This window comes from Homarus americanus, unplaced genomic scaffold (genome assembly GCF_018991925.1).
Source record: "Homarus americanus isolate GMGI-L3 unplaced genomic scaffold, GMGI_Hamer_2.0 scaffold22413, whole genome shotgun sequence".
Taxonomy (NCBI): domain Eukaryota; kingdom Metazoa; phylum Arthropoda; class Malacostraca; order Decapoda; family Nephropidae; genus Homarus; species Homarus americanus.
This window is the reverse complement of record NW_024729477.1, coordinates 134,048-155,983: the sequence shown is the minus strand read 5'-3', so window position 1 is coordinate 155,983 and position 21,936 is coordinate 134,048. Positions and strand designations below refer to the sequence as shown.

The 21,936-nt window shown below is 40.4% G+C and overlaps 4 protein-coding genes across 4 annotated transcripts; 2 read left to right on the top strand and 2 right to left on the bottom strand.

The window, feature by feature from the left end:
• Positions 1-1,021: 1,021 nt before the first annotated feature.
• On the top strand, positions 1,022-3,750 carry LOC121866745 (glycine, alanine and asparagine-rich protein-like). The gene is made up of 3 exons (XM_042366446.1): positions 1,022-1,094; positions 1,619-1,653; positions 2,947-3,750. Exons 1-3 carry the CDS (start codon positions 1,058-1,060, stop codon positions 3,631-3,633), a joined length of 759 nt encoding a protein of 252 aa, XP_042222380.1. The 5' UTR covers positions 1,022-1,057; the 3' UTR covers positions 3,634-3,750.
• A 3,375-nt stretch (positions 3,751-7,125) lies between these two features.
• On the top strand, positions 7,126-9,071 carry LOC121866744 (maternal protein pumilio-like). Its single transcript, XM_042366445.1, has 3 exons — positions 7,126-7,215; positions 7,665-7,702; positions 7,939-9,071. Exons 1-3 carry the CDS (start codon positions 7,179-7,181, stop codon positions 8,668-8,670), a joined length of 807 nt encoding a protein of 268 aa, XP_042222379.1. The 5' UTR covers positions 7,126-7,178; the 3' UTR covers positions 8,671-9,071.
• A 4,028-nt stretch (positions 9,072-13,099) lies between these two features.
• On the bottom strand, positions 13,100-15,649 carry LOC121866743 (antifreeze protein Maxi-like). The gene is made up of 3 exons (XM_042366443.1): positions 15,547-15,649; positions 15,276-15,313; positions 13,100-13,976 (listed from the first exon to the last, which is right to left on the bottom strand). Exons 1-3 carry the CDS (start codon positions 15,632-15,634, stop codon positions 13,290-13,292), a joined length of 813 nt encoding a protein of 270 aa, XP_042222377.1. The 5' UTR covers positions 15,635-15,649; the 3' UTR covers positions 13,100-13,289.
• A 4,243-nt stretch (positions 15,650-19,892) lies between these two features.
• LOC121866742 (glycine, alanine and asparagine-rich protein-like) lies at positions 19,893-21,747 on the bottom strand. The gene is made up of 3 exons (XM_042366442.1): positions 21,645-21,747; positions 21,127-21,155; positions 19,893-20,849 (listed from the first exon to the last, which is right to left on the bottom strand). The coding sequence occupies exons 1-3, from the start codon at positions 21,682-21,684 to the stop codon at positions 20,118-20,120; spliced, it is 801 nt and encodes a 266-aa protein (XP_042222376.1). The 5' UTR covers positions 21,685-21,747; the 3' UTR covers positions 19,893-20,117.
• Positions 21,748-21,936: the final 189 nt, after the last annotated feature.

Genomic DNA, 21,936 nt, shown 5'->3' with positions numbered 1-21,936 from the left:
AACTTCACAAATCCTCACCTAACTTCACATATCCTCACCTAACTTCACATATCCTCACCTAACTTCACATATCCTCACCTAACTTCACATATCCTCACCTAACTTCACATATCCTCACCTAACTTCACATATCCTCACCAAACTTCACATATCCTCACCTAACTTCAAATATCCTCACCTAACTTCACATATCCTCGCTTACCCTAATCTTATCTAACCTGTCTAAGTGTAGCTTGAATGTTAACAAACGCCGTCTGAAATGAAACGGGAGAATAGATTTATATATATAAACTTATTTTCACATGTTACGGCAATAAAAACAACAACTTATTCCTAATTGGGGAAAACGCCCTTTGTATTTTAATGTTTCACAGTACAATTAGATATCCCTAGAAAGCTCCCCACACACACACACAAAATGATTCCCCTCGTGTTTGAGGAGTGAATTTAGCTGGCGCCAACACAACAACCACAACCTAAGATGACGGGCTGTATGACCCAGCTTCCAGGAATACAGAACGCCAAGAAGACCGGACAACTCGCCAAATGCACTGCCTAATCATTACCCCGGAACACTGTTCGCCAGTCGATTAATCTCCAGGTCCCCAATTCTCTCTCTCTCTCTCTCTCTCTCTCTCTCTCTCTCTCTATATATATATATATATATATATATATATATATATATATATATATATATATATATATATAGAGAGAGAGAGAGAGAAAGAGAGAGAGAGAGAGAGAGAGAGAGAGAGAGAGAGAGAGAGAGAGAGAGAGAGAGAGTAGGGTTAGCATACCCACGTAATGTTTATTGGTAATTTGTTTGTCTTTTTTTGTTTTATTTCATAAATCTTTGTGGTAAAAGATTGTACTTGTAACGTGTAAATATAAAATATATTTTAATTGGTTTTATATCCAATAATTTCAGTTTTGATTGACAGGGTAGCGAGGGAGTGGGGTGGAGCGAGGCGTAGCTGCCTTGAGTATATAAGTGAGGGTCGGTGGCCTGCCTAACGTCAGACGGTGCCAAGCCCCGGCCTCAGTAACTCCCTCCACCATGTACACTCACGTCCTCGTCGCCTGCTTACTTATTGGTGAATGTTCACATCCTTTTATTATATACAGCATCAACAATATTATAACTTTCTTCCTCAGACACATACATAACACAGATATATCTCTAATAATAATAATAATACTAGTATTATTCATATGATTATCTGTGAGCTGTAGATACCGGTATGTTAACTGAAATAAGTTTGATTCATAGATAAGTATTACCTTATATCTAAACATCTTAACAAAATATCTACATCTGATTCCTTATATCGAGAGGTTCGTCTTCAATTCGAGCTTAGAGCACCTCTGTGAATGGTTAATTAGGTTTGGTTAGGTCGAGTGCAGTGCCTTGTTAACTTAAGACTTAAAATACAATAGGTTGTTATCTCACTATCCGTATCAACTCATCTGACCTATAAGATGATCTTTATCTATTTCTAATTCAAATGTCGGATTCTCACTTCTATATAAAACTTCACCAACGAAAATTCATATATCGATAAATATTTACTCATTTTTAAACCGATAAGAAAACTAACCCACTTCGTCTATTTTACAGGATCCACATTTGCCGGGGAGAAAGCTGAAACAAGGGTGAGCTCCTCTTGTGCTTCTAATACATTACTTTATATGACCCTAGTACATGCCTGAAGGAGTCTTGTAGATTATTGACGGATTCTAGTACATTATTAACGGATTCTAACACTATTGACGGATTTTAGTAACAGTTGACAGATTCTAGTAGATAATCAACGTATTCTAATAGACTGTTGAGGATTCTAGCAAGTATTGATGGATTAGAGTACATTATTGATAGATTCTTGCAGTTAATTAACGGCTGTGGATTACTGACTGATTCTAGGAGATAATTGACTGATTTAGTAAACCATCACTCAATTATATAATTTCCATAGTTTGTTCCTTTACCGAGGTGGCTGAAAATGTTATATAAAAAGAGACTTAATACATTCAATATTCACGGTAGTAAATTAGTTTTTAAAACATTATGACCACTAAGACGCTAAGCACTGATGACTGATGTTACTTATTTACTTTATTTCTTTTTACACATTATTTGGGTACCTTCTGCCGTACATGATATTTTGAATTGAATTGAATTTTGATCTGCCCAATACATGTCCATCTTCTCTCGAAGGTTTAAGACATGATAATTTGAGTAAGTTCCATACGCCCATAATGCATAAAGAGTATTGTCTTAACCTTGTGTGTGGACATATTTTGTACATGCATTAATAATGTGAGCTGGCGTTACGTGGTCTCAGTGTTGATGTCGATTAATGAACTCGTCTCAGATCTTGTAATTTTAATCTGTGTCGAATTGTTCTCAACGTCGGACGAACACACGACGACACACACACACACACACACACACACACACACACACACACACACACACACACACACACACACACACACACACACACAGTGACATATAGACTCTGACATCCACCATATACATAAACCCTCTCTATGGAAGCAGTAGGTGATACAAGTGAGAACCTTTTAGCCTGTGGAAAGAAACCTTGACATCTGCTCTCCAGGACAAGGGTGTCCTACGTCCCTCACTCGAATCTAGACTCCCGGGTGATAGTGTGTGATCCCTGTGGCTGTTTACCAGTGTTATTATTCCCAGGAGTAATAATAAAATACTTTATCTCCTCTTAGAGTATTATAAAAAGCTCCCCCATCATCTGGCCTAATGCCTTGTAGCAAAAGTCATGCATAATGACAGTCCTCGACATAATGATCATTTACCCCTGACAACCACCCAAAGACAATATTAACCACTGAACCGTCACCACAGACAAATAATAACCCTTGACTTCTGTTTTTAGTATTATTATGATCCTTAACTCCTGTCCCCAGGGTAAGCGTGGATTCTCTGGCGGCCATGGTGGCGGCTACGGTGGAGGCCATGGCGGCGGCCACGGAGGTGGCGGTAGCTACCTGGTAGTTGGCGGCGGCGGTGGCGGCGGTCATGGTCCCAGCGCCGCCGATGTCGCCAACGAGGCTGCCAACCAGGCCACTGCAGCTGCAGCAGGTCTAGGAGGTGCAGCTCACGCCGCAGCTGCAGGAGCCGCTGCAGGTGCCGCAGCTGCTGCTAATGCAGCTTCACAGACAGCTCAGGCCGCAGCAGCCAGCAAGCAGTCACAGGCTGCACAGGTGACGCAAGCGGCACAGGGAGCACAGGCCGCAGCCTTCGCTGAAGGCTCTCTCGCCTCTAAGGCCAACATCGCCTATCAAGCGGCCAAGATAACAGCTTCCATGGCCCATGGCCTGGCCGCTAACATCGCCCAGATTCTCGCGGAGGTCAAGGCTCTGGCCAACCAGGCGGCCAACAGTTTGGCCGAACAACAGAACTTCCTGGCCGCCCAGAGGACCATGGCCTGGCAGGCTCAGCAGGCGGCCAACTCCCTCAACCAGCAGCAATACGTGGCACTCAACGACCTGGAGGATGCCGCAGGTGCGGCCGCCCAGGCCCAGGCCTCTGCAACCAAGGCCATCTCCAGGGCCAAGGGCAGCAGTGGCCACGGCCAAGGATACGGCCGCTAGGAGTGACGTGTGATGGACGGGTTGTATGTATAACAGTGATATCGATTTTTTACGACAAACGCACAATGTTTGCAATTGTGCGTGTAGAATATATAAATATACTGTCTTCTTCTAACAGCCTTGTGTTTCAATCAATAAACGCCCCAGTCTGGTGTATTGTTCAGCAGAGATGCCCAAACAAGACAGTGATCTCCCGCAGCTGTTCCTGAGAAATTATTTAACACAAGAACATTGTAAATAAAGGTGATATATCACAGGAAGGCGACCCATAGTGTTGTGGACATCACTCTTAGACTTACAAGCAGGAGGTCCTCGATTAGAGTACACCGTTAAGGAAGTCCCTTAATGTCATTTGCTTTTGTCTATCCAGCATGATTGGGAAATGGTTCGCCATACCAGCGCAAATTGACGCAAGTTGCCGGGACGACATATTATAATTGGTTGATACATCAACCAATTGTCATCAACACTGTGGGAGAATGTTTCTAATTCAGAAATACTTTCATAAATATATCAATTACATTACACAGTCTTTTAATATTAGTCCTGTGTTACCAAAGAAAGCGTTGTCATACCAAGTTTTAAGCCGTGGTGTTCATCACGGAAACAACTACTCTATATAACAGATCAGACAAGAAATGTTACATAAATAGATAACAACACACGGTACAGTTCTTCTTGGTACAGTATACACAACTACTTAGCTAAAATAATAGTCTAGTAAAGTTGACTTAAAGCATATATGAACTAAACTCAGGCTAAAGAAGATTTACCTATCAATAGTTAACATAATTGATACTTAATAATTCAACAAGGGTTATAAATATGCCCTGAAGTTGTCTTGCCTTTTAGACCACCTCGCTTGGGTGTAGGCCTAACGCTAGGGTATAGGCCTAATTTCTCTTGACCTTTCTATTTGTATTTAATCATCCTCGTAGTACCCCGGGCCGGTGGAAGTTGTTTGGACTTACTTCCTAGCCCCCATTAGTCCCTGTTCACCTACCAGTAAAGTAGGTACCTGTTGTAAGTCAAAAGTTGCGAATTCGTATTCAGGGAAAGTTGTTGGAGCTTCCAATAACTTGATGACATAAACCACTGACTCTTCAGGCTTCTTCGCCCTTGACTCTTCAAGCTTCTACGCCCTTAACTCGTGAGACATAAAGGCAAGCATGAACTTAGCATCCTTCCCTGTTGGGCGCTGTAAACGCTTCTGCGCTTCACCTTACACAAGGATGTAGGGGAGTGCCCAATAAATAAAATAAAAAAAAAAAATCCTCGTAGTACCTATACCCTCAATCTTAGAATTAGTCTTTATGGTAAACTTTAAATACCTGGCGTTGTCAGCACTTGGCTTTTAGGGCAGCTCAGCCTAAATCCTTGACTACAATATGAGCTAAGCTATATCCAATCCAGAATTTACATTACAATCACTCCAGAATTCACACTTTATTCCCAACACTATCTACACTACATCCACTACACTACTATCTATTCTACATCAATTACACTGCCATCTACAGTATAAACACTTCACCAAACTTAGCGAAAATTAAGTACACATACAAAATAACAGCTTTCTGTTGTACTGCACTTCATCACACGCCTCTACACCCGAAGCTGTAACATTCATAAAATATCACAAATTTGATATTTAACTGTTAGCAGGCGATAACTTTATGCTAGAACTGTCAAAATTACCATAAATGTAATGTGAAAAAAGTTAAAAAGTATTTGTGACAATCCTTAACTTCCTACCCCCGTAAATTTAAGAGGAACAAATTTCAAATAAACTGCATTAGTGTGTGTGTGAGGGACTTGCCATTAGAGACCAGTTTTCCTAAATTTCCCCTTCACAAAAATACATGGAACAATCGACCTGAATAATAGCTCGTAGTGAGTTTATTCTTTGATCAAAATATCGAACGAGGGTTTAACTCCAAGCCTACAGGTGATGGGCCAAGAGACGAAGGAAATATGTGTGATTATTATAGATAAGGGGGGGGGGAGGGAAAAAAATCGAGTCATAGGAAAAATAATATGTTTCTTCCCACTGAAATAAAACATAAGGGAATAAGATACAGAAAAATGACCTAAATGAATTATATAAATGAGTATCTAAAATAATCACATACCTAAATCACATACTTAAACCACTAACCTAAATCACATACTTAAACCACTTACCTAAATCACATACTTAAACCACTTACCTAAATCACATACTTAAACCACTTACCTAAATCACATACTTAAACCACTTACCTAAATCACATACTTAAACCACTTACCTACCTAAATCAGATACTTAAACCACTTCTACCTAAATCATATACGAAACCACTTACCTAAATCACATATACTTAAACCACTTACCTAAATCACATACTTAAACCACTTACCTAAATCACATAATTTTAAACCACTTACCTAAATCACATACTTAAACCACTGAATTAAATCACATACTAAACCACTTCCCTAAACTACTTAAACCACATACCTAAATCACATACTTAAACCACTAACCTAAATCACATACTTAAACCACTTACCTAAATCACATACTTAAACCACTTACCTAAATCACATACTTAAACCACTTACCTAAATCACATACTTAAACCACTTACCTAAATCACATACTTAAACCACTTACCTAAATTGATTACCTAAATGAATTATTTTAAGGAATCATCTAAATGAACTACCAAATTAACTACCCAAATCAAGAAAAAATTCATGCAGGAACAGAATAATTTGCTAAGAATGTACTGAGGAACCAAGGGAGTAAGGAGGGAGGAAAGAAAGAAAGAAAGAAAGAAAGAAAGAAAGAAAGAAAGAAAGAAAGAAAGAAAGAAAGAAAGAAAATCAATACCTAGCTGTAATCATAAGACTGACCAGAAGAAAGAATACGAAAGAACAAGACCCAGCGGTAAGCACTTGTATCAGTGACGGCCACATAATACAAAACCTTGGATCCGTTTTGTATTAAATGTGGCTTATATATTATTTATAGATTTTTAACTCTCAATAAACCTGTGACGTGAGATGTTGACAACTTGCCCAAATGGACTTTTTATCTTGTTCATTTCATAAGAATCTTTACAAGTTGGGAATTTACAAGGTGTTGATTTCACGATTATTATAAGTTTTCAGTGTATTCCCATCTTAGTTACGTGAAGGCAATAATATTGTGGTTCTGGCATTTTTCTGAATCAGTCCCAAAAGCAGTATGTTTTGTGTTGATTTTTACCTCTAATAAAGTCTAATTCTCGTTTTCTTGCCGTATGTTCACTCAGACACTTTCCATTCCATAATTCTCTACTAATACTTCCACCTACGTTTTTGGTTTGGTATTCTTTCTAATCAGGTTATTTTACCAGTGACGTGAAAGCTAAAGATAAGATTACAATTGAGTGCAGACGTCAGTGAACACAGAGAGGGCGGGGGTTATAAAAGTGGCAGTCCAGTCTTCACCACACAGTAGCTCGATAACCGTGGTTGTGTGAACGTCGTCTACGCTGCTCCCAATATCACCACACACCATGTATCGACTCGTCATTCTCTCCTGCATGATCATGGGTGAAAATGAGGCTCTATTGTTGGTCTGGGTAATAGTAATGTTTATATGGGCAAAATTGACAACAAACATCCCTAGTCATGGAAGATGTTTTTTTTTTTGGTTTATGCTAAGGTGAAAAGATTTATAATGAGATAATCTCTTCAGTTAAGAAAAATATCGCTGTATTAGGTAAAACAAGTAATGAAAATGTAAATAAAATAGAATGCAATAAAAACGTACAAGTTTACAGTCATAGGAATGGCGAAGAAATACCTTGAGCTGGCATTAGAGTAAATAATTCAAGAGTTTGTTAATACCAGAGGAGCTAATAAGCTAAGACTCTTGGGGTGTCTTCCTCAAGAATATACAATTCTTTTGCCGTAGAGAAATCAATTTAAAAGTAAACTACACGGTATGAATGATCGTCACTATCTATTACGATGCTAATATGATGCCTCTTTCATTACAGGATCGGTACTGGCTGGCGACGACAGTGAGGAGTCAAGGGTGAGATACAATCAATTTGTTATATGAAAATGCAAATCAACATCAAAAAAGCATATTGTTACCTGAAATATAAACATTTACACACTATATAATAATGAAAACAGACTACATGTATTATTCAATCATAATCGTTGTTAAACAATCTATGAAAAAAAGGTTCCGATATTTGAGGTTCTATGAAGTATCAATGTTGTTGCCATAAAACATTAACTACACTGAAATTTCTATATCGGCAGAATAAACGTGGGTTCGCTGGCGGTTACGGGAGCGGTTATGGCGATGGTGGTGGAGGTGGTGGCGGCGCTTACGGTAACGGCGGCAGCTACCTTGTGGTAGGCGGCTACGGTCACGGAAATCACGGACCCACCGCCGCCGACATCGCCAACCAGGCTGCCTCTCAGGCTACCGCGGCTTTAGCTAGTCTTGGAACTGCAGCTCATTCCGCAGCCGCAGGAGCCGCAGCAGGTGCCGCAGCTGCTTCTGCCGCTGCCTCACAGACAGCTCAGGCTGCCGCAGCCAACAGACACGCGCAGGCCGCACAGATCACGCAGGCAGCACAAGGAGCACAGGCAGCAGCCTTCCAGGAGGCTTCACTGGCTGGTAAGGCCCACAAGGCAGAACAGGCAGCTAAGGTAGCCCACTCCATGGCTCAAGCTCTGCTCAGTAACATGGGCCAGGTCTCTGGTGAGACCAACGCCCTGGCCGGTCAAGCCACCAGCAGTCTGGCTGCCCAGGAGGGCGTCCTTAACTCGCAGAACTCCATGGCGTGGCAGGCGCAACAGGCTGCCAACTCTCTGCGAACACAACAGAATGTGGTCATCAGCGACCTGCAATCCGCTGCAGGTGCCGCCACACAGGCACAAGTCGCAGCGGCCAAAGCTCTCTCTAAGGCGAAAGGGGCTAACAACGGAGGGTTTGGGGGTTATGGAGCAACACATGGATTTGGATATGGTGGAGGATATCACTGAAGATAGAGAAAACACCTGCTGTGTTTCGTCCATGAAGCGGCGAAGAGTAGAGCAGCAGCGATCACCGTCCTTGCCGAGAGTGAGGACAACCACCAAGATGATGGGCGATAGTGTGTTTATGTAGGCTTCTGAAGGTCACGTCGCTAGCAGCTAGCTGTTCATCAACGTCCCCAGAGTCTTGATACACATACACACACACACACACACACACACACACACACACACACACACACACACACACCTCAACACGTCATGGCGGAGTCAGAGAGTACCACGACAACGTGTGTATGACGGATGTTTGCCTGATCTGAAAATACTGACTTTCAATGTTGAGCAGCTGATATTAAAATAGCCTATGTCCATGGTAATTTACTATACTAATAAATAAAAGTATGTTTTAATACACAATTATTATATTACCAAATAAAACGATACCACTCAAGGGATATGAGACTACATGATCGTTTATGAACGGTCAGGAGTTTCCAAATATTATAAATACATAGAAGTTATGGGTAGTCGGTGATTCTATGTATTTATCATATTTGGAAACTTCTGATTCAATAATTTCATACTAAACCTCGATCAATCAGAGTATCGTCAACATACGAGTATCTTAGGGTTGGCGACCACAGTCCACCACTCAAAACGTTCTCGGGCTGTTTTCACCAATCCTCTAAGGTTTTGTATCTCTCTGGGGACACAGTTTTATTTCCATTCATCCATCCTAGTCTCTGCCTTCCCCTGACCCTCCTACCCTTAACTTTGCCCATTAATATTTCTGTTATTATTCCCTCATCCCTAATTATATGACCAAAGAAGATATTTTTTGTCTGTACATTTCAAGTATTTCTCTTTACTTTTTTTCTAATATCAGTACTTCTACATTTGTTTTCTTGTCAGTGTAATTTATTCTTAGAATTCGCCTATAACGCCACATTTCAAAGGCCTCCAACCTCTTTCTGATGACTGCTGAAAGTATCCACGCACCTGACCCATACATCAGTCCTGGCCATATTTAAACCCTTTCATTATGTCTTTCAGATTTTATTAAACACTATTTTTCCTTTTCCTATTCTTATTTTGATTACACTGATTTATTTCCAAGCTTTTGTATTGCCTCTTTACTGTGATAAAAGCAGTATCATCTTCATAGCATATATTTTTTATTAATTAACCATTAACTTTTAGTCCTTCTTTATCACTTATAATAAAGGACTAACCTAATCCACTTTAGGTATAATTTTACTAATTTATGACAGTAAACGACGCCTTAAATAAACAGAACAAAATCTTACCATAAACAAATTAATTTCCATTGAGCTATAGCAATAAACACCAAAAAATTATCCCTATTCAGAAAAAAAAACTTAAGTTGCTTTTTCAGGTTTAATCGGTAAATATCTCTATTGTATCTCTGTTATGGATATTAAGAACGTAATGGAGACTTAGTAGAGGATAATAGAGGAAGTTAAGTTTATATGAATATGATATACAAATAAAATCATGAATAAACAGTCATTCAGATTCGTAATTATCAAGAAGTAGAAGAGGCAGTGACATCTAATTTATTACCAGGTATAGATTACAAGATGGTGACTCGATATTTAACACCTACAATGATGATAATGACACGAAGTTAATACCATTCCTACACTGGTTATATTATTCTTGTGTTTACTGTGAAAAAGATCATTCATTCTGTCATATGTTTCAAGTACTTTTAATACTTCGAGAACCGTAACTACCGAACTTTAGACAGGTAAATACGGGAGGACGCATACAGATACACCAGGACGCATACAGATACCGTAGAACATGATCCATTATATAATGTCTGAGAACCGATTTTGTATTCTTTTCCAAATATACATTACAAAAAAAAAATCAATAGTGTGAATATACAAATTTACACATAAGACATATTCAGTATGAAATGTAAAATGTAAAATGTAAAATGTAAAATAAAAACTGCACGTTTTTAACCATTGATTTTCTCACTGTAACCAAGAAACCTCAGAAATAGACGGGTATATTTAAAAACTCCTTTATTGACACAAAATCTGAACTAACAAATTGAATTCTATTAGTAATCTCAAGTTATGTGAGATTATTAATTATTACATTTCATATCCCTTATCGCTGTAAGTGAGTAAATGTTACGTTGATTCATATATGAGGACAAAATGAGCTCTCGTCAATAAACAAGGCAATAGGGTGTTTTGATATCACCCTGATCACTGAATCTATAGGTGTAGGGAGGTCAGTTTAAGGTAGCTGGAGATTAACCTCGATAACAGTGCATTACCGGTAACAATATTAGCTTGTGTGACTTTACTACTGAGGTTTCTAGCCAGCCGAAAGTCCTCATCTAACAGTGAATTGAAAAACATTGAATAAAGGTTGGGTGTGTTCTTAAGTGTTTCTTGACCATATAGTTACGGCTTTTGAATAGTGTTTTTATGGCCAGAAACATGTTATTTATTGATGAATGGTTGTGGTTTAATTTAGGGGACATGATTCAATAAACCTAATTTATGAAAACACTGAAATATTAAAGGGACTACACACGTGTCAAATAAACTAAAGCGCTTAACATAGGAAGTAAGAAGCACTAAATTGATATTAAAACCTAATAAAAGTATTAAAAATATACCATTTATTAACATTACTACCTATACCCTCATCAACTAGTCAAACACTTCCTCGTTCATTTACTACCTACTGATATGAACTAAATTTTAGATATTCTGGTCAATTTGGTCGAGTAGGCAATTTGTTCTTTTCTTAACCTAACACCTTCACAAAACAAGAATACTGTTAAAGGCACACAAGACCCCGCCGCTGGTGCTAATGGTGAGTTACGTGATATACCTGACTCCAACGTGATATACCTGACTCCAACGTGATATACCTGACTCCAACGATGTATTTAGTTTGAGTGTAGCTGGGTATTTAAGGCTGTGTATAGAATATAGGGTGTCCCAGAAAAAATGTCCCTGCCTCCCTCCGTCCCTCCAACTCACAGTGACACATGGAGCAAGCAGGGAGGGAGGGAGGAAGTAGGCAGGGAAGGGGGGAGGCAGCAGGCAGGGACGGAGGGAGGGAAGGAAGGACGTTTTAAACAGTACAAATGAAGACTTGTAACACTGGAAGAATGTTTGTGGATCGTGTACAGCTGAGCCGCTCTAAACTCAATTTAGTAATACACTGTAAATTGATGTGATATGGAATTTATGGATTTTCTTAATAAAACCTGTGATACATTTTGAGTTAATATGAGCATTTATGAGTCTATTAGCATTATGGGTACCTGATGTCCTTTTGGAAACTTGTGATTCACTTGGAGGACATTATGAGCAACAGTGAGACAGTTTGTGTCATTAAAGGCATTTGTAAGTCATTTGATCTCACAATGAGTCCTTTGGGGTTTTCATTATGAGCACATGTGAGTCACCTATGAAGATTCTAACCACATGATACCTTTATGAGTACCTGGGATTTACTTGGGATCATCATAATTACCTGTGGCTTGCTTGGCCTCATAATGAACACCTGCGAGTCATGATGAACACCTGTCAATCATAATGAGCTCCTAGGGTCATTATGAGTACCTAATAATCACCGAGGATCATTATAAGACCTTGTAATTATGAGCACTAGTGGTAATTGTACTGGAATGATTATAGGGGCCTCTGTGAATCACTTAACATTATTGTAAGCACCAAATGTTCTCACGAGTACCAATGAGGTTCCTGGTACCATTAGGAAGACTTGTGAGATATATGAGGTTATTGTGAAGTGTGATGATACGCCAAGCAGGGCCCATCCCTTATGTCTAACTACTGTAAATGATACAAGACTCGTGCTGTGGAGAGCAGTTTTCAATAAAATACTATAATGACCTTGACCTCTGATCTTATAACCCCAAAATGTAAAGCTATTGTACTGAATTTGGTCAATATCCTTGGAGCCTTTCAAGAAACATGCCAGGACGAACAACAGGCCCACATAATGTCCCGTCACTGCCGACAGGGTGTAACATGGGAAGACTTAAAACACCCGGAAAAACTCGTTTTCCGGAGCAACAGGAGTGAACCTTGCTTATATACTTTAGTGTTGCTGATACTGTCTTGGTTAATCACTTCTTCTTTGTAAGAGATAATTGATAGAATAAATATAAATATTCTTTATATTTGTAAGGCATCTGTGTGTCGAAATTCATGAATAATATTTGTATTTGAGGTGTTATTTTCTGAAACATTTTTATTTCAGAATAATAGAATATGACTCATTTTCCCTGTTAACAAACTAAAAGCTCTGTATCATACACAACAGTTAACTATACCTTCAACTCTTTCATTAGCATGTACTGGACAAATAACACTACGGGACCTTAGGCTGTCCGGCAAATAAAAATGCTAAGAGCTTCTGTCAAGTAATTTATTAAACCTATACATCGGCAGATCAGTTGAGTTCACAGAAGAGCATTCTGTACACTTCTATAATTATGAAACATTTTATTGCCGCCAGAAGCCATTTAACATGTAATACCTCGCATCATAGATGTGTTATGTAACATTAGCCTTCAACCTAAGATAATTAAGTATATGTAAATCTTAGCGGCCGTATCCTTGGCCGTGGCCGCTGCTGCCCTTGGCCCTGGAGATGGCCTTGGTTGCAGAGGCCTGGGCCTGGGCGGCCGCACCTGCGGCATCCTCCAGGTCGTTGAGTGCCACGTATTGCTGCTGGTTGAGGGAGTTGGCCGCCTGCTGAGCCTGCCAGGCCATGGTCCTCTGGGCGGCCAGGAAGTTCTGTTGTTCGGCCAAACTATTGGCCGCCTGGTTGGCCAGAGCCTTGACCTCCGAGAGAATTTGGGCGATGTTAGCGGCCAGGCCATGGGCCATGGAAGCTGTTATCTTGGCCGCCTGATAGGCGATGTTGGCCTTAGAGGCGAGAGAGCCTTCAGCGAAGGCTGCGGCCTGTGCTCCCTGTGCCGCTTGCGTCACCTGTGCAGCCTGTGACTGCTTGCTGGCTGCTGCGGCCTGAGCTGTCTGTGAAGCTGCATTAGCAGCAGCTGCGGCACCTGCAGCGGCTCCTGCAGCTGCGGCGTGAGCTGCACCTCCTAGACCTGCGGCAGCTGCAGTGGCCTGGTTGGCAGCCTCGTTGGCGACATCGGCGGCGCTGGGACCATGACCGCCGCCACCGCCGCCGCCAACTACCAGGTAGCTACCGCCACCTCCGTGGCCGCCGCCATGGCCTCCACCGTAGCCGCCTCCATGGCCGCCAGAGAATCCACGCTTACCCTGGGGACAGGAGTTAGGGGTCATGATGATGAGGAGTTGAGAGCAATTAACTATCATCCTACAGAAGTCTTACTGATAACCATAATCATCGCAGGTGCACAGTAGTATAACTGGATAACAGACAAGGATTCAATGTTTATCTGACGCCTTTGTTCTCGAGTTGCTATTATTCTGTGGACAAGGGTGAACGGTCATCATTGTCCAAATCAAGTTATTAGCGCTGGAAAAAGTGTACGTGTCAGAAAATAAAAATGTCTATAGTCTACGGAACATCGTCTTACAAAGAGATATTACAATATTCAAGCCCAAATCAATTTTCCTGTCATAACTTAAAAATTCTTAGTAGCTAATAAAAATGTGAGATTGAAAAGTACTTTTCTATGGGTGGCAGCAGGATTTATGCTAACACTACTGGAGGTACGTGAGCAAGTTATATAGAAAGACTACTGAAGTCAAGCGATGTCACGGTAGATAACACTAGCAGAATGATTGTGGATTGTGTACAGCCGAGTCGTTCTTTAAGTATTATAGTCAACTTAGTATACACAGCAAATTGATATAAACCATTATGATCAATGTGGAATTTATGGATTTACTTTACTAAATTTGTGTGCGTGTTGAAGAAATGTGAGCACAGTGTTGTTTAGCCTCTTCATTAGTGCCCTAAAAATATTTCGAATAATTCCTTCCTACCATTTCCTCGCTTCGCTGTCATTTCTATCTCTGATCCCTCCCATGCACGTGTGAGAGATAATTGATATATAGCCAGAGAAGGGAATTAATTATATAATATAGGTCAATTTTATATACCTTATCTATATCAATATCATAAGCAAATAAGGAAAATGTAGTTAATGTATTAATGTCTTCAGGGTTCCTTTATCAGTCTTTTGAAAGTGAATCCCACAGACTTAATGGCCCCATACAGCACTTAAAACTCGCATATTATTATACACTAAAGTGGCGTTGTCATCTTTCCTCTTATTACATCTAAATATCTGTAGCCAGGCAATGATGCTCAATGCTATGTAACAAAATGGTTTATAATCTGCATTGGTGTAGAAATCATATTCCAGTGTATATTGTTATTTGATATACCTAATTCTCATACCTTGTTCGATATAGGAAAACAAGAATTCGAGATGTTATTAAATTATCCATTTTGAACATCAGTCTCTAAGGTGAAGTAAACTAATGATTGAGCAATAATGTAATCCATTTTACTCCCCAGCACTAACATAACCCTTACTGTCCATCAACGCTCTTACCTCCGTATTAAGGAAGACAACAAACACTTACCCTCTCGGAAGACGCCTTCTTTTCCTCGCTCATCACGCCTGTATAGAAAGAGAGAAACTTTTAGCTTCCGTATCATAAAACTTTTGATAATCAACGTAATTTTACCATCACCATTTAGTAATGTATCAGAGATCACATAATTTAAAATATATAGTTAGTTAAATATATTGTACAATTTATTTACAAAAGATGATACAAAAATGTTAGGTAATTTGAATATGAATATTAATCTGGATAACGTTCAGTAAAACTCGTCAGTCATTGAACTCACCAACCACGAGGAAGGCACACACGAGAACCTTGAGCATCATGATGGAAAGTGTTAGCGGGTGAGAGGTGCGACTAAGTGTGACTCCCATCGCCTGCTTCTCCCACCTTATATACCCACCCCCGTCCTGAGTCATCAACAACAAGCTTATTGAAACACAGAAGGCTCCAATGAAAGTCCCTTGTTTCTCTGGGTATTGTTAAACCGGCGAGTTGTTGGTCCACCCCCTCACAAGGTATTGTCGTGCCGCACGCCTCCCAGAAGAAAGGCGTTGGCAATGATAGGAACTTGGGCTCCTGGAGTTCCAGCGTGAGACACTACAAGTCATGGCAGCAGTGATGCAATGACTGACTACTGATGCTGATATAGGTATATAATGCGCATAAGTGATTGACGCTCAGATTTATATATATATACATATATATATATATATATATATATATATATATATATATATATATATATATATATATATATATATATATATATATATATATATATATATGCAAGTAAATCACTGTAGTTGTGCGTGATCCAGGTATATGCTGATAACTACAAGGAAAGAAAAAAACGCGAAGTTCCCAAGCGCTTTCGTGTAATTCGTGTAACAACACAATTGGTTGCATTTATAAAGTTCCTTGCAAGGAATGTAATATGTTTTACTTAGGCCAGACAGGTAAAGATCTTGTAACTAGACTTAAACAACATAAATATAGTGTTAGGAGAGGCCAGGAATCCAATGCTCTGTTTGTTCATCTGAGGGGTAATAAGCATTGCATTGACTGGGATAATGCCTCCTCAATATTACCATGTAATTAAATTGAGAGTAGGAAAATTATAGAATCTAGTCTCGTTAAACATACCGAAGAAGTCAACATGAATTTGAGTAATGGCATGTACAAACTGGACAATTTTGTAATTAAGAAGATTTGTAACCAGGTGAGAAGGTTGGGTCACCTTACCCTCTGACCTGACTACCGACTGTTGCGGTCATTACCGAATACCTGACCATTGTGGACCTGATCTCACCCTCCTCTGTATATATACACCTTGTTTTGTACTTCTCCTTAGTCTGTACTCACCCCTGAAGATGTGAATTACACGAAAGCGCTTGGGAACTTCGTGTTTTCTTCTTTCCTTGTGACCTGACAGGGGAACGCTAACCGCTGGACCACCAGGATACTAGAAGTAGTCCTAGACTTTGTTATATTTCACACAAAGCCTGCTCAACGAGCTTATGGCGCCGTGAACCTCTAATGGGGACTACCCGTATCACGTAGGTGGTCAGAGTAACGTTTTACCAAATCCGGCTTCGAAACACGAGGATCCATATATATTTCATTAGCCCAATAGCACGCGGACTTCTACATACAATCAACACAACAAAGCCTGCTCAACGAGCTTATGGCGCCGTGAACCTCTAATGGGGACTACCCGTATCACGTAGGTGGTCAGAGTAACGTTTTACCAAATCCGGCTTCGAAACACGAGGATCCATATATATTTCATTAGCCCAATAGCACGCGGACTTCTACATACAATCAACACCTCAACCGGCCAGGATTCGAACCCACGGCCCACTAGCCCATGACTGTGACGCGCTAACCGCTGGACCACCAGGAATATATATGGATCCTCGTGTTTCGAAGCCGGATTTGGTAAAACGTTACTCTGACCACCTAAGTGATACGGGTAGTCCCCATTAGAGGTTCACGGCGCCATAAGCTCGTTGAACAGGCTTTGTGTGAAATATAACAAAGTCTAGGACTGCTTTTAGTATCCTGGTGGTCCAGCGGTTAGCATTCCCCGGTCACAGTCATGGGCTAGTGGGCCGTGGGTTCGAATCCTGGCGGGTTGAGGTGTTGATTGTATATATATATATATATATATATATATATATATATACACAGAATGTTCCGGAAATAACCTTTCATAAATCACGGGGTCTATTCCTAAGAAGATAAATGACTACATTACCAAATTGTCACTTCTCAATAGTTTCTGATTTACAGCACATGACAGGTTTGGTGGAAATGTGACGAAACCTACGGTCACCTGACATAAATCCCCTTGATTTTCTACCTGTGGGGTCACATAAAAAGCAAGGTGTATGTTACAGTGGTCCCCAAACTGTGAGGAATTATGGCGCCGTGTGCAGGACATTGTGACAAACATTCACAACACCCCTGGGGTCCTTGAACGTGTGGGACACTCACTAGTGCGACGGGTTGAAGCCTGCATGGGCAAGAGCGCGGAACATTGAACATTTGCTCTAAATGTTAACACCAGCACACATCATAAGGCATTATTATTGTTAATTGTCACCAGCAACATTGGGTGTTTTATTTACACCCCATATTGGTTTCATCACATTTCTACCAAACCTGTCATGTTCTGTAACTCTGAAACTATTGAGAAGTGACAATTTGGTAATGTAGTCATTTATCTGTATTTATCTCTTAGGAATACACCCCCTAATTTATGAAGGTATTTATGAAATACCCTGTGTGTGAAGGCTCCCTCGAGCTCTTCAGGTGATGGAAAAGAGCCTCGTAAGCAGCAAGCATTTCCTCTCTGCATCGCTTTGCTGAGGCACCATAACAGTAACTTGATGTTCGACTCCGGAAATTCCGGACATTAGTGCGTAAAGTTTCAACAATCACAGATATAAGAAATATTGAAAAGACCCATAAATGGGAAATCAATATGTTTTCTAATGACGTACTCGTTCACGGTGAACAGGTGAATGTGGGCAGACACGTGCACAGGTAGGGCTCAAGAGGGGCTTGAGCCCCTGCCCCTTTTCCCTGCCAGTTACGTAGCGTCCTCTTCGATATGTTTTGGTTTTCAGTCAGTAACAAGAGGATAGGGTACCCACTAGAAGTGAAAAAAAAGAGGCAGATCAGCCCATTTAGGACGCAAAGAACTTTGGGAGGAAAAAATCCTCTTGTATTATCATAAAGCCAAGTATAAACACCTTGCTATAATATAATATGTGCTCGCGCTTTCGCAGCAGAGTTTGGATTTTAGTATTTATGTTGTAAATAAATTACCTAATAATGTTATTGTATGGTATATGAGCCATCTACACATGAAGATGAAGCACATAATGACGATCAGTATATCATGACGAAGCAGTTTGCAAGTTGTTTTTTATTACATATTAACTATATTTTCATTAAAAAATTATAAAATATACCAAAATTCAAGGGACACTCATTGCAACCATATGGCTTCAAAATGGCCCTCAAATAGATCAGATTTCAAAGATAATTTCGGGGGGGTTTACAACGCCCCCTCCCCCTCCGACCCCCCAGCTGTAAAGGCTCACTTCGCTCGCCTCCTCCCTCAGAAGCTAGTACCCTGAATGTGGCAAAAAACACAAGGTTCCTACACCATAAAAAGCATGACGTTGGAGTATAAAATGATTCTACCTGATCTCCTGAATGACATAATAACTTCAGAAGAGGTCTATCACATCATGGACGATAATGAGAATAAGCTGGAGATATAAATTTAACATGCACAGAGAGCGACTTATCGCTATAAACAGGTAAACTTAACACCTGAAAATCAAAGGAAGAAATACTCCATGAAACAAGAGGTCACCGTGATAGACAGCGGCCAATATATAGCCTACACGTAGCCCTAAAACGAACCTCACTCCCCGAATCCTTACTCCCTCTCAAATACGACTGACAAAAGCAAATGCCAAGAGCCATCTAAGAAAACCGTGGGATTCAAAGCTTTTTAAACTATTTCGTATTATATTATGATCTTTCTTCAACCTCTTCAGAGTCGTGCTTTTCACTGGACATTTCACGTATTATTATTCCTCAAGGATTTTTCTATTGTGTTTAAAGCTGCACTCAATAATAAGGTCAATAACAGCATCCTCACGGTGTACTGTAGGTCAATTAAGCCATAGAAAACAACTGAAGTTTTTGCCAAATAGGGAAAAAAAATTTATTGCTATAACTCAATGGATATTTTTTTATATATGGTAGAATTTGCTGTTTCATTTAAGGCTTCGTTTACTATAACAAGATAGCAAAATTATGCCGAAAGTAGATTAAGTTTGGTTAGATTAGGTTAGGTTTTATGTGAAGCTTTCATTTACATATATTACAATGATATATATTATATGTGCGTGTGGCTATGTAATGTTCATCTCAGTTCATTGTATTCTCATAATTCCAAATCCTAGTTTTTCATTGCGTTTACAGCAAAATGTGTGAAGATGCACAGCATAACGTTAGCATATATGGTATATAATTTTCTAGCATTTTACTGGGCTCATTTATATATGCTTATACTAAATAAAATAATGTGTGGGTTTGAAACAATGATTTCTTCATACATATCTTTATTATTAAACCCTCCATTATTTTCGTTACAGGGAGGTTATGTACAATAACTGTAATAAAGCAGCGGTGTACAAGAGTAACTGGTACGAGAAAACCCTGCAAGCCCTACTACTGACATTCTTCATGTTGCTGCTCCTACTAACACGGTCCACCGAATCTGCATCTGATAGTTTCTCAGATTCTTTAGAGGCGTTTCCTTCTATTACTTCAGTGATATCCTCCACCATATCCAAATCCATGTGTTGCTCCATAACCCCCAAACCCTCCGTTGTTAGCCCCTTTTGCCTTAGAGAGAGCTTTGGCCGCTGCGACTTGTGCCTGTGTGGCGGCACCTGCAGCGGATTGCAGGTCGCTGATGACCACATTCTGTTGTGTTCGCAGAGAGTTGGCAGCCTGTTGCGCCTGCCACGCCATGGAGTTCTGCGAGTTAAGGACGCCCTCCTGGGCAGCCAGACTGCTGGTGGCTTGACCGGCCAGGGCGTTGGTCTCACCAGAGACCTGGCCCATGTTACTGAGCAGAGCTTGAGCCATGGAGTGGGCTACCTTAGCTGCCTGTTCTGCCTTGTGGGCCTTACCAGCCAGTGAAGCCTCCTGGAAGGCTGCTGCCTGTGCTCCTTGTGCTGCCTGCGTGATCTGTGCGGCCTGAGCGTGTCTGTTGGCTGCGGCAGCCTGAGCTGTCTGTGAGGCAGCGGCAGAAGCAGCTGCGGCACCTGCTGCGGCTCCTGCTGCTGCGGAATGAGCTGCAGTTCCAAGACTAGCTAAAGCCGCGGTAGCCTGAGAGGCAGCCTGGTTGGCGATGTCGGCGGCGGTGGGTCCGTGATTTCCGTGACCGTAGCCGCCTACCACAAGGTAGCTGCCTCCGTTACCGTAAGCGCCGCCACCACCGCCACCGCCACCGCCATAACCGCTGCCGTAACCCCCAGCGAACCCACGTTTATCCTGCCGATATTGCAAAAGAACTTCTCATTATCAAGTTATGTCATTCAAACCTGTTCATAAGGAATTTAAGAACATGAAATTATATCCATAAACATAGTTTATCGTAGAAGACAATAACACGGATAACTTGAGGAGCCTTTCACAAATATATATTTTTATATCAGACACAAAATGTTACATTTGGTTGTTTTAAGATTCATTGTATATTTTCCAAACACCAAGACAAAACAAAGTTGAGATGTAATCAACTCAGCATCAACAAAGGAGTTAGACTCACCCTAGGGGTTTCCTCTGCAGCTGCCACACCTGTAATAATCAGAACCAAACTTATACACAGTAATTGACACAGATACACATCGATACATCTCTAGTATTCGTAAAGTGACTTCTGTTCCGGTGAAACAATATAATGTTAATTTGAAGAATGAAATACAAATGCTGTGTTTGTATGGCAATCAGTTCCTTTATATAGGAATAACCTATAAAGGGCACTGGTATTGAAAGACACCATTAAATACTTGTAACATTAGATAATACTGCAACATTATACCTACAGGTGTTTCATATATTCTGTAGAAAGCTATTATTTTCAAATTGAATTTCATTGCGTAGTTTTACTGTCACTTCATTTTAATGAATTACGAAATAATCCTCAATTTTGTCTTTCCAATAACTCCCGGTACCACATCAAAAGTGAGTTATTGGTTAAAAATCACTTAAACCTTTAATGAAATCTAATCACATAGGTATAAAAGCCTTCATATACCGTATATAAATATCAGGAAGGACTCATACCTAGACAGAGCGCCACGAGGAAGAACTTGCAAGACAGCATGACTGAGACTTAGATGTGATCTCCTTGCCAGCACAGGGTGAAGTGATGCTGCGGTGGGCGATACCGGGGCCATTTATACCCAAGACCGTCCACTGACTCACACCGGCTCACCTTTATTTCTTTTGTCAAGTTTACATTGTTGACGGTAAATGGTGTCCGGAGGCGTTTCAAAAGGTATTCGGGTATTCGGTATCCAAGGCATTAAAACTTAGTTTAGTTCGGATAATATAAATCACCAATTACTGATATCTA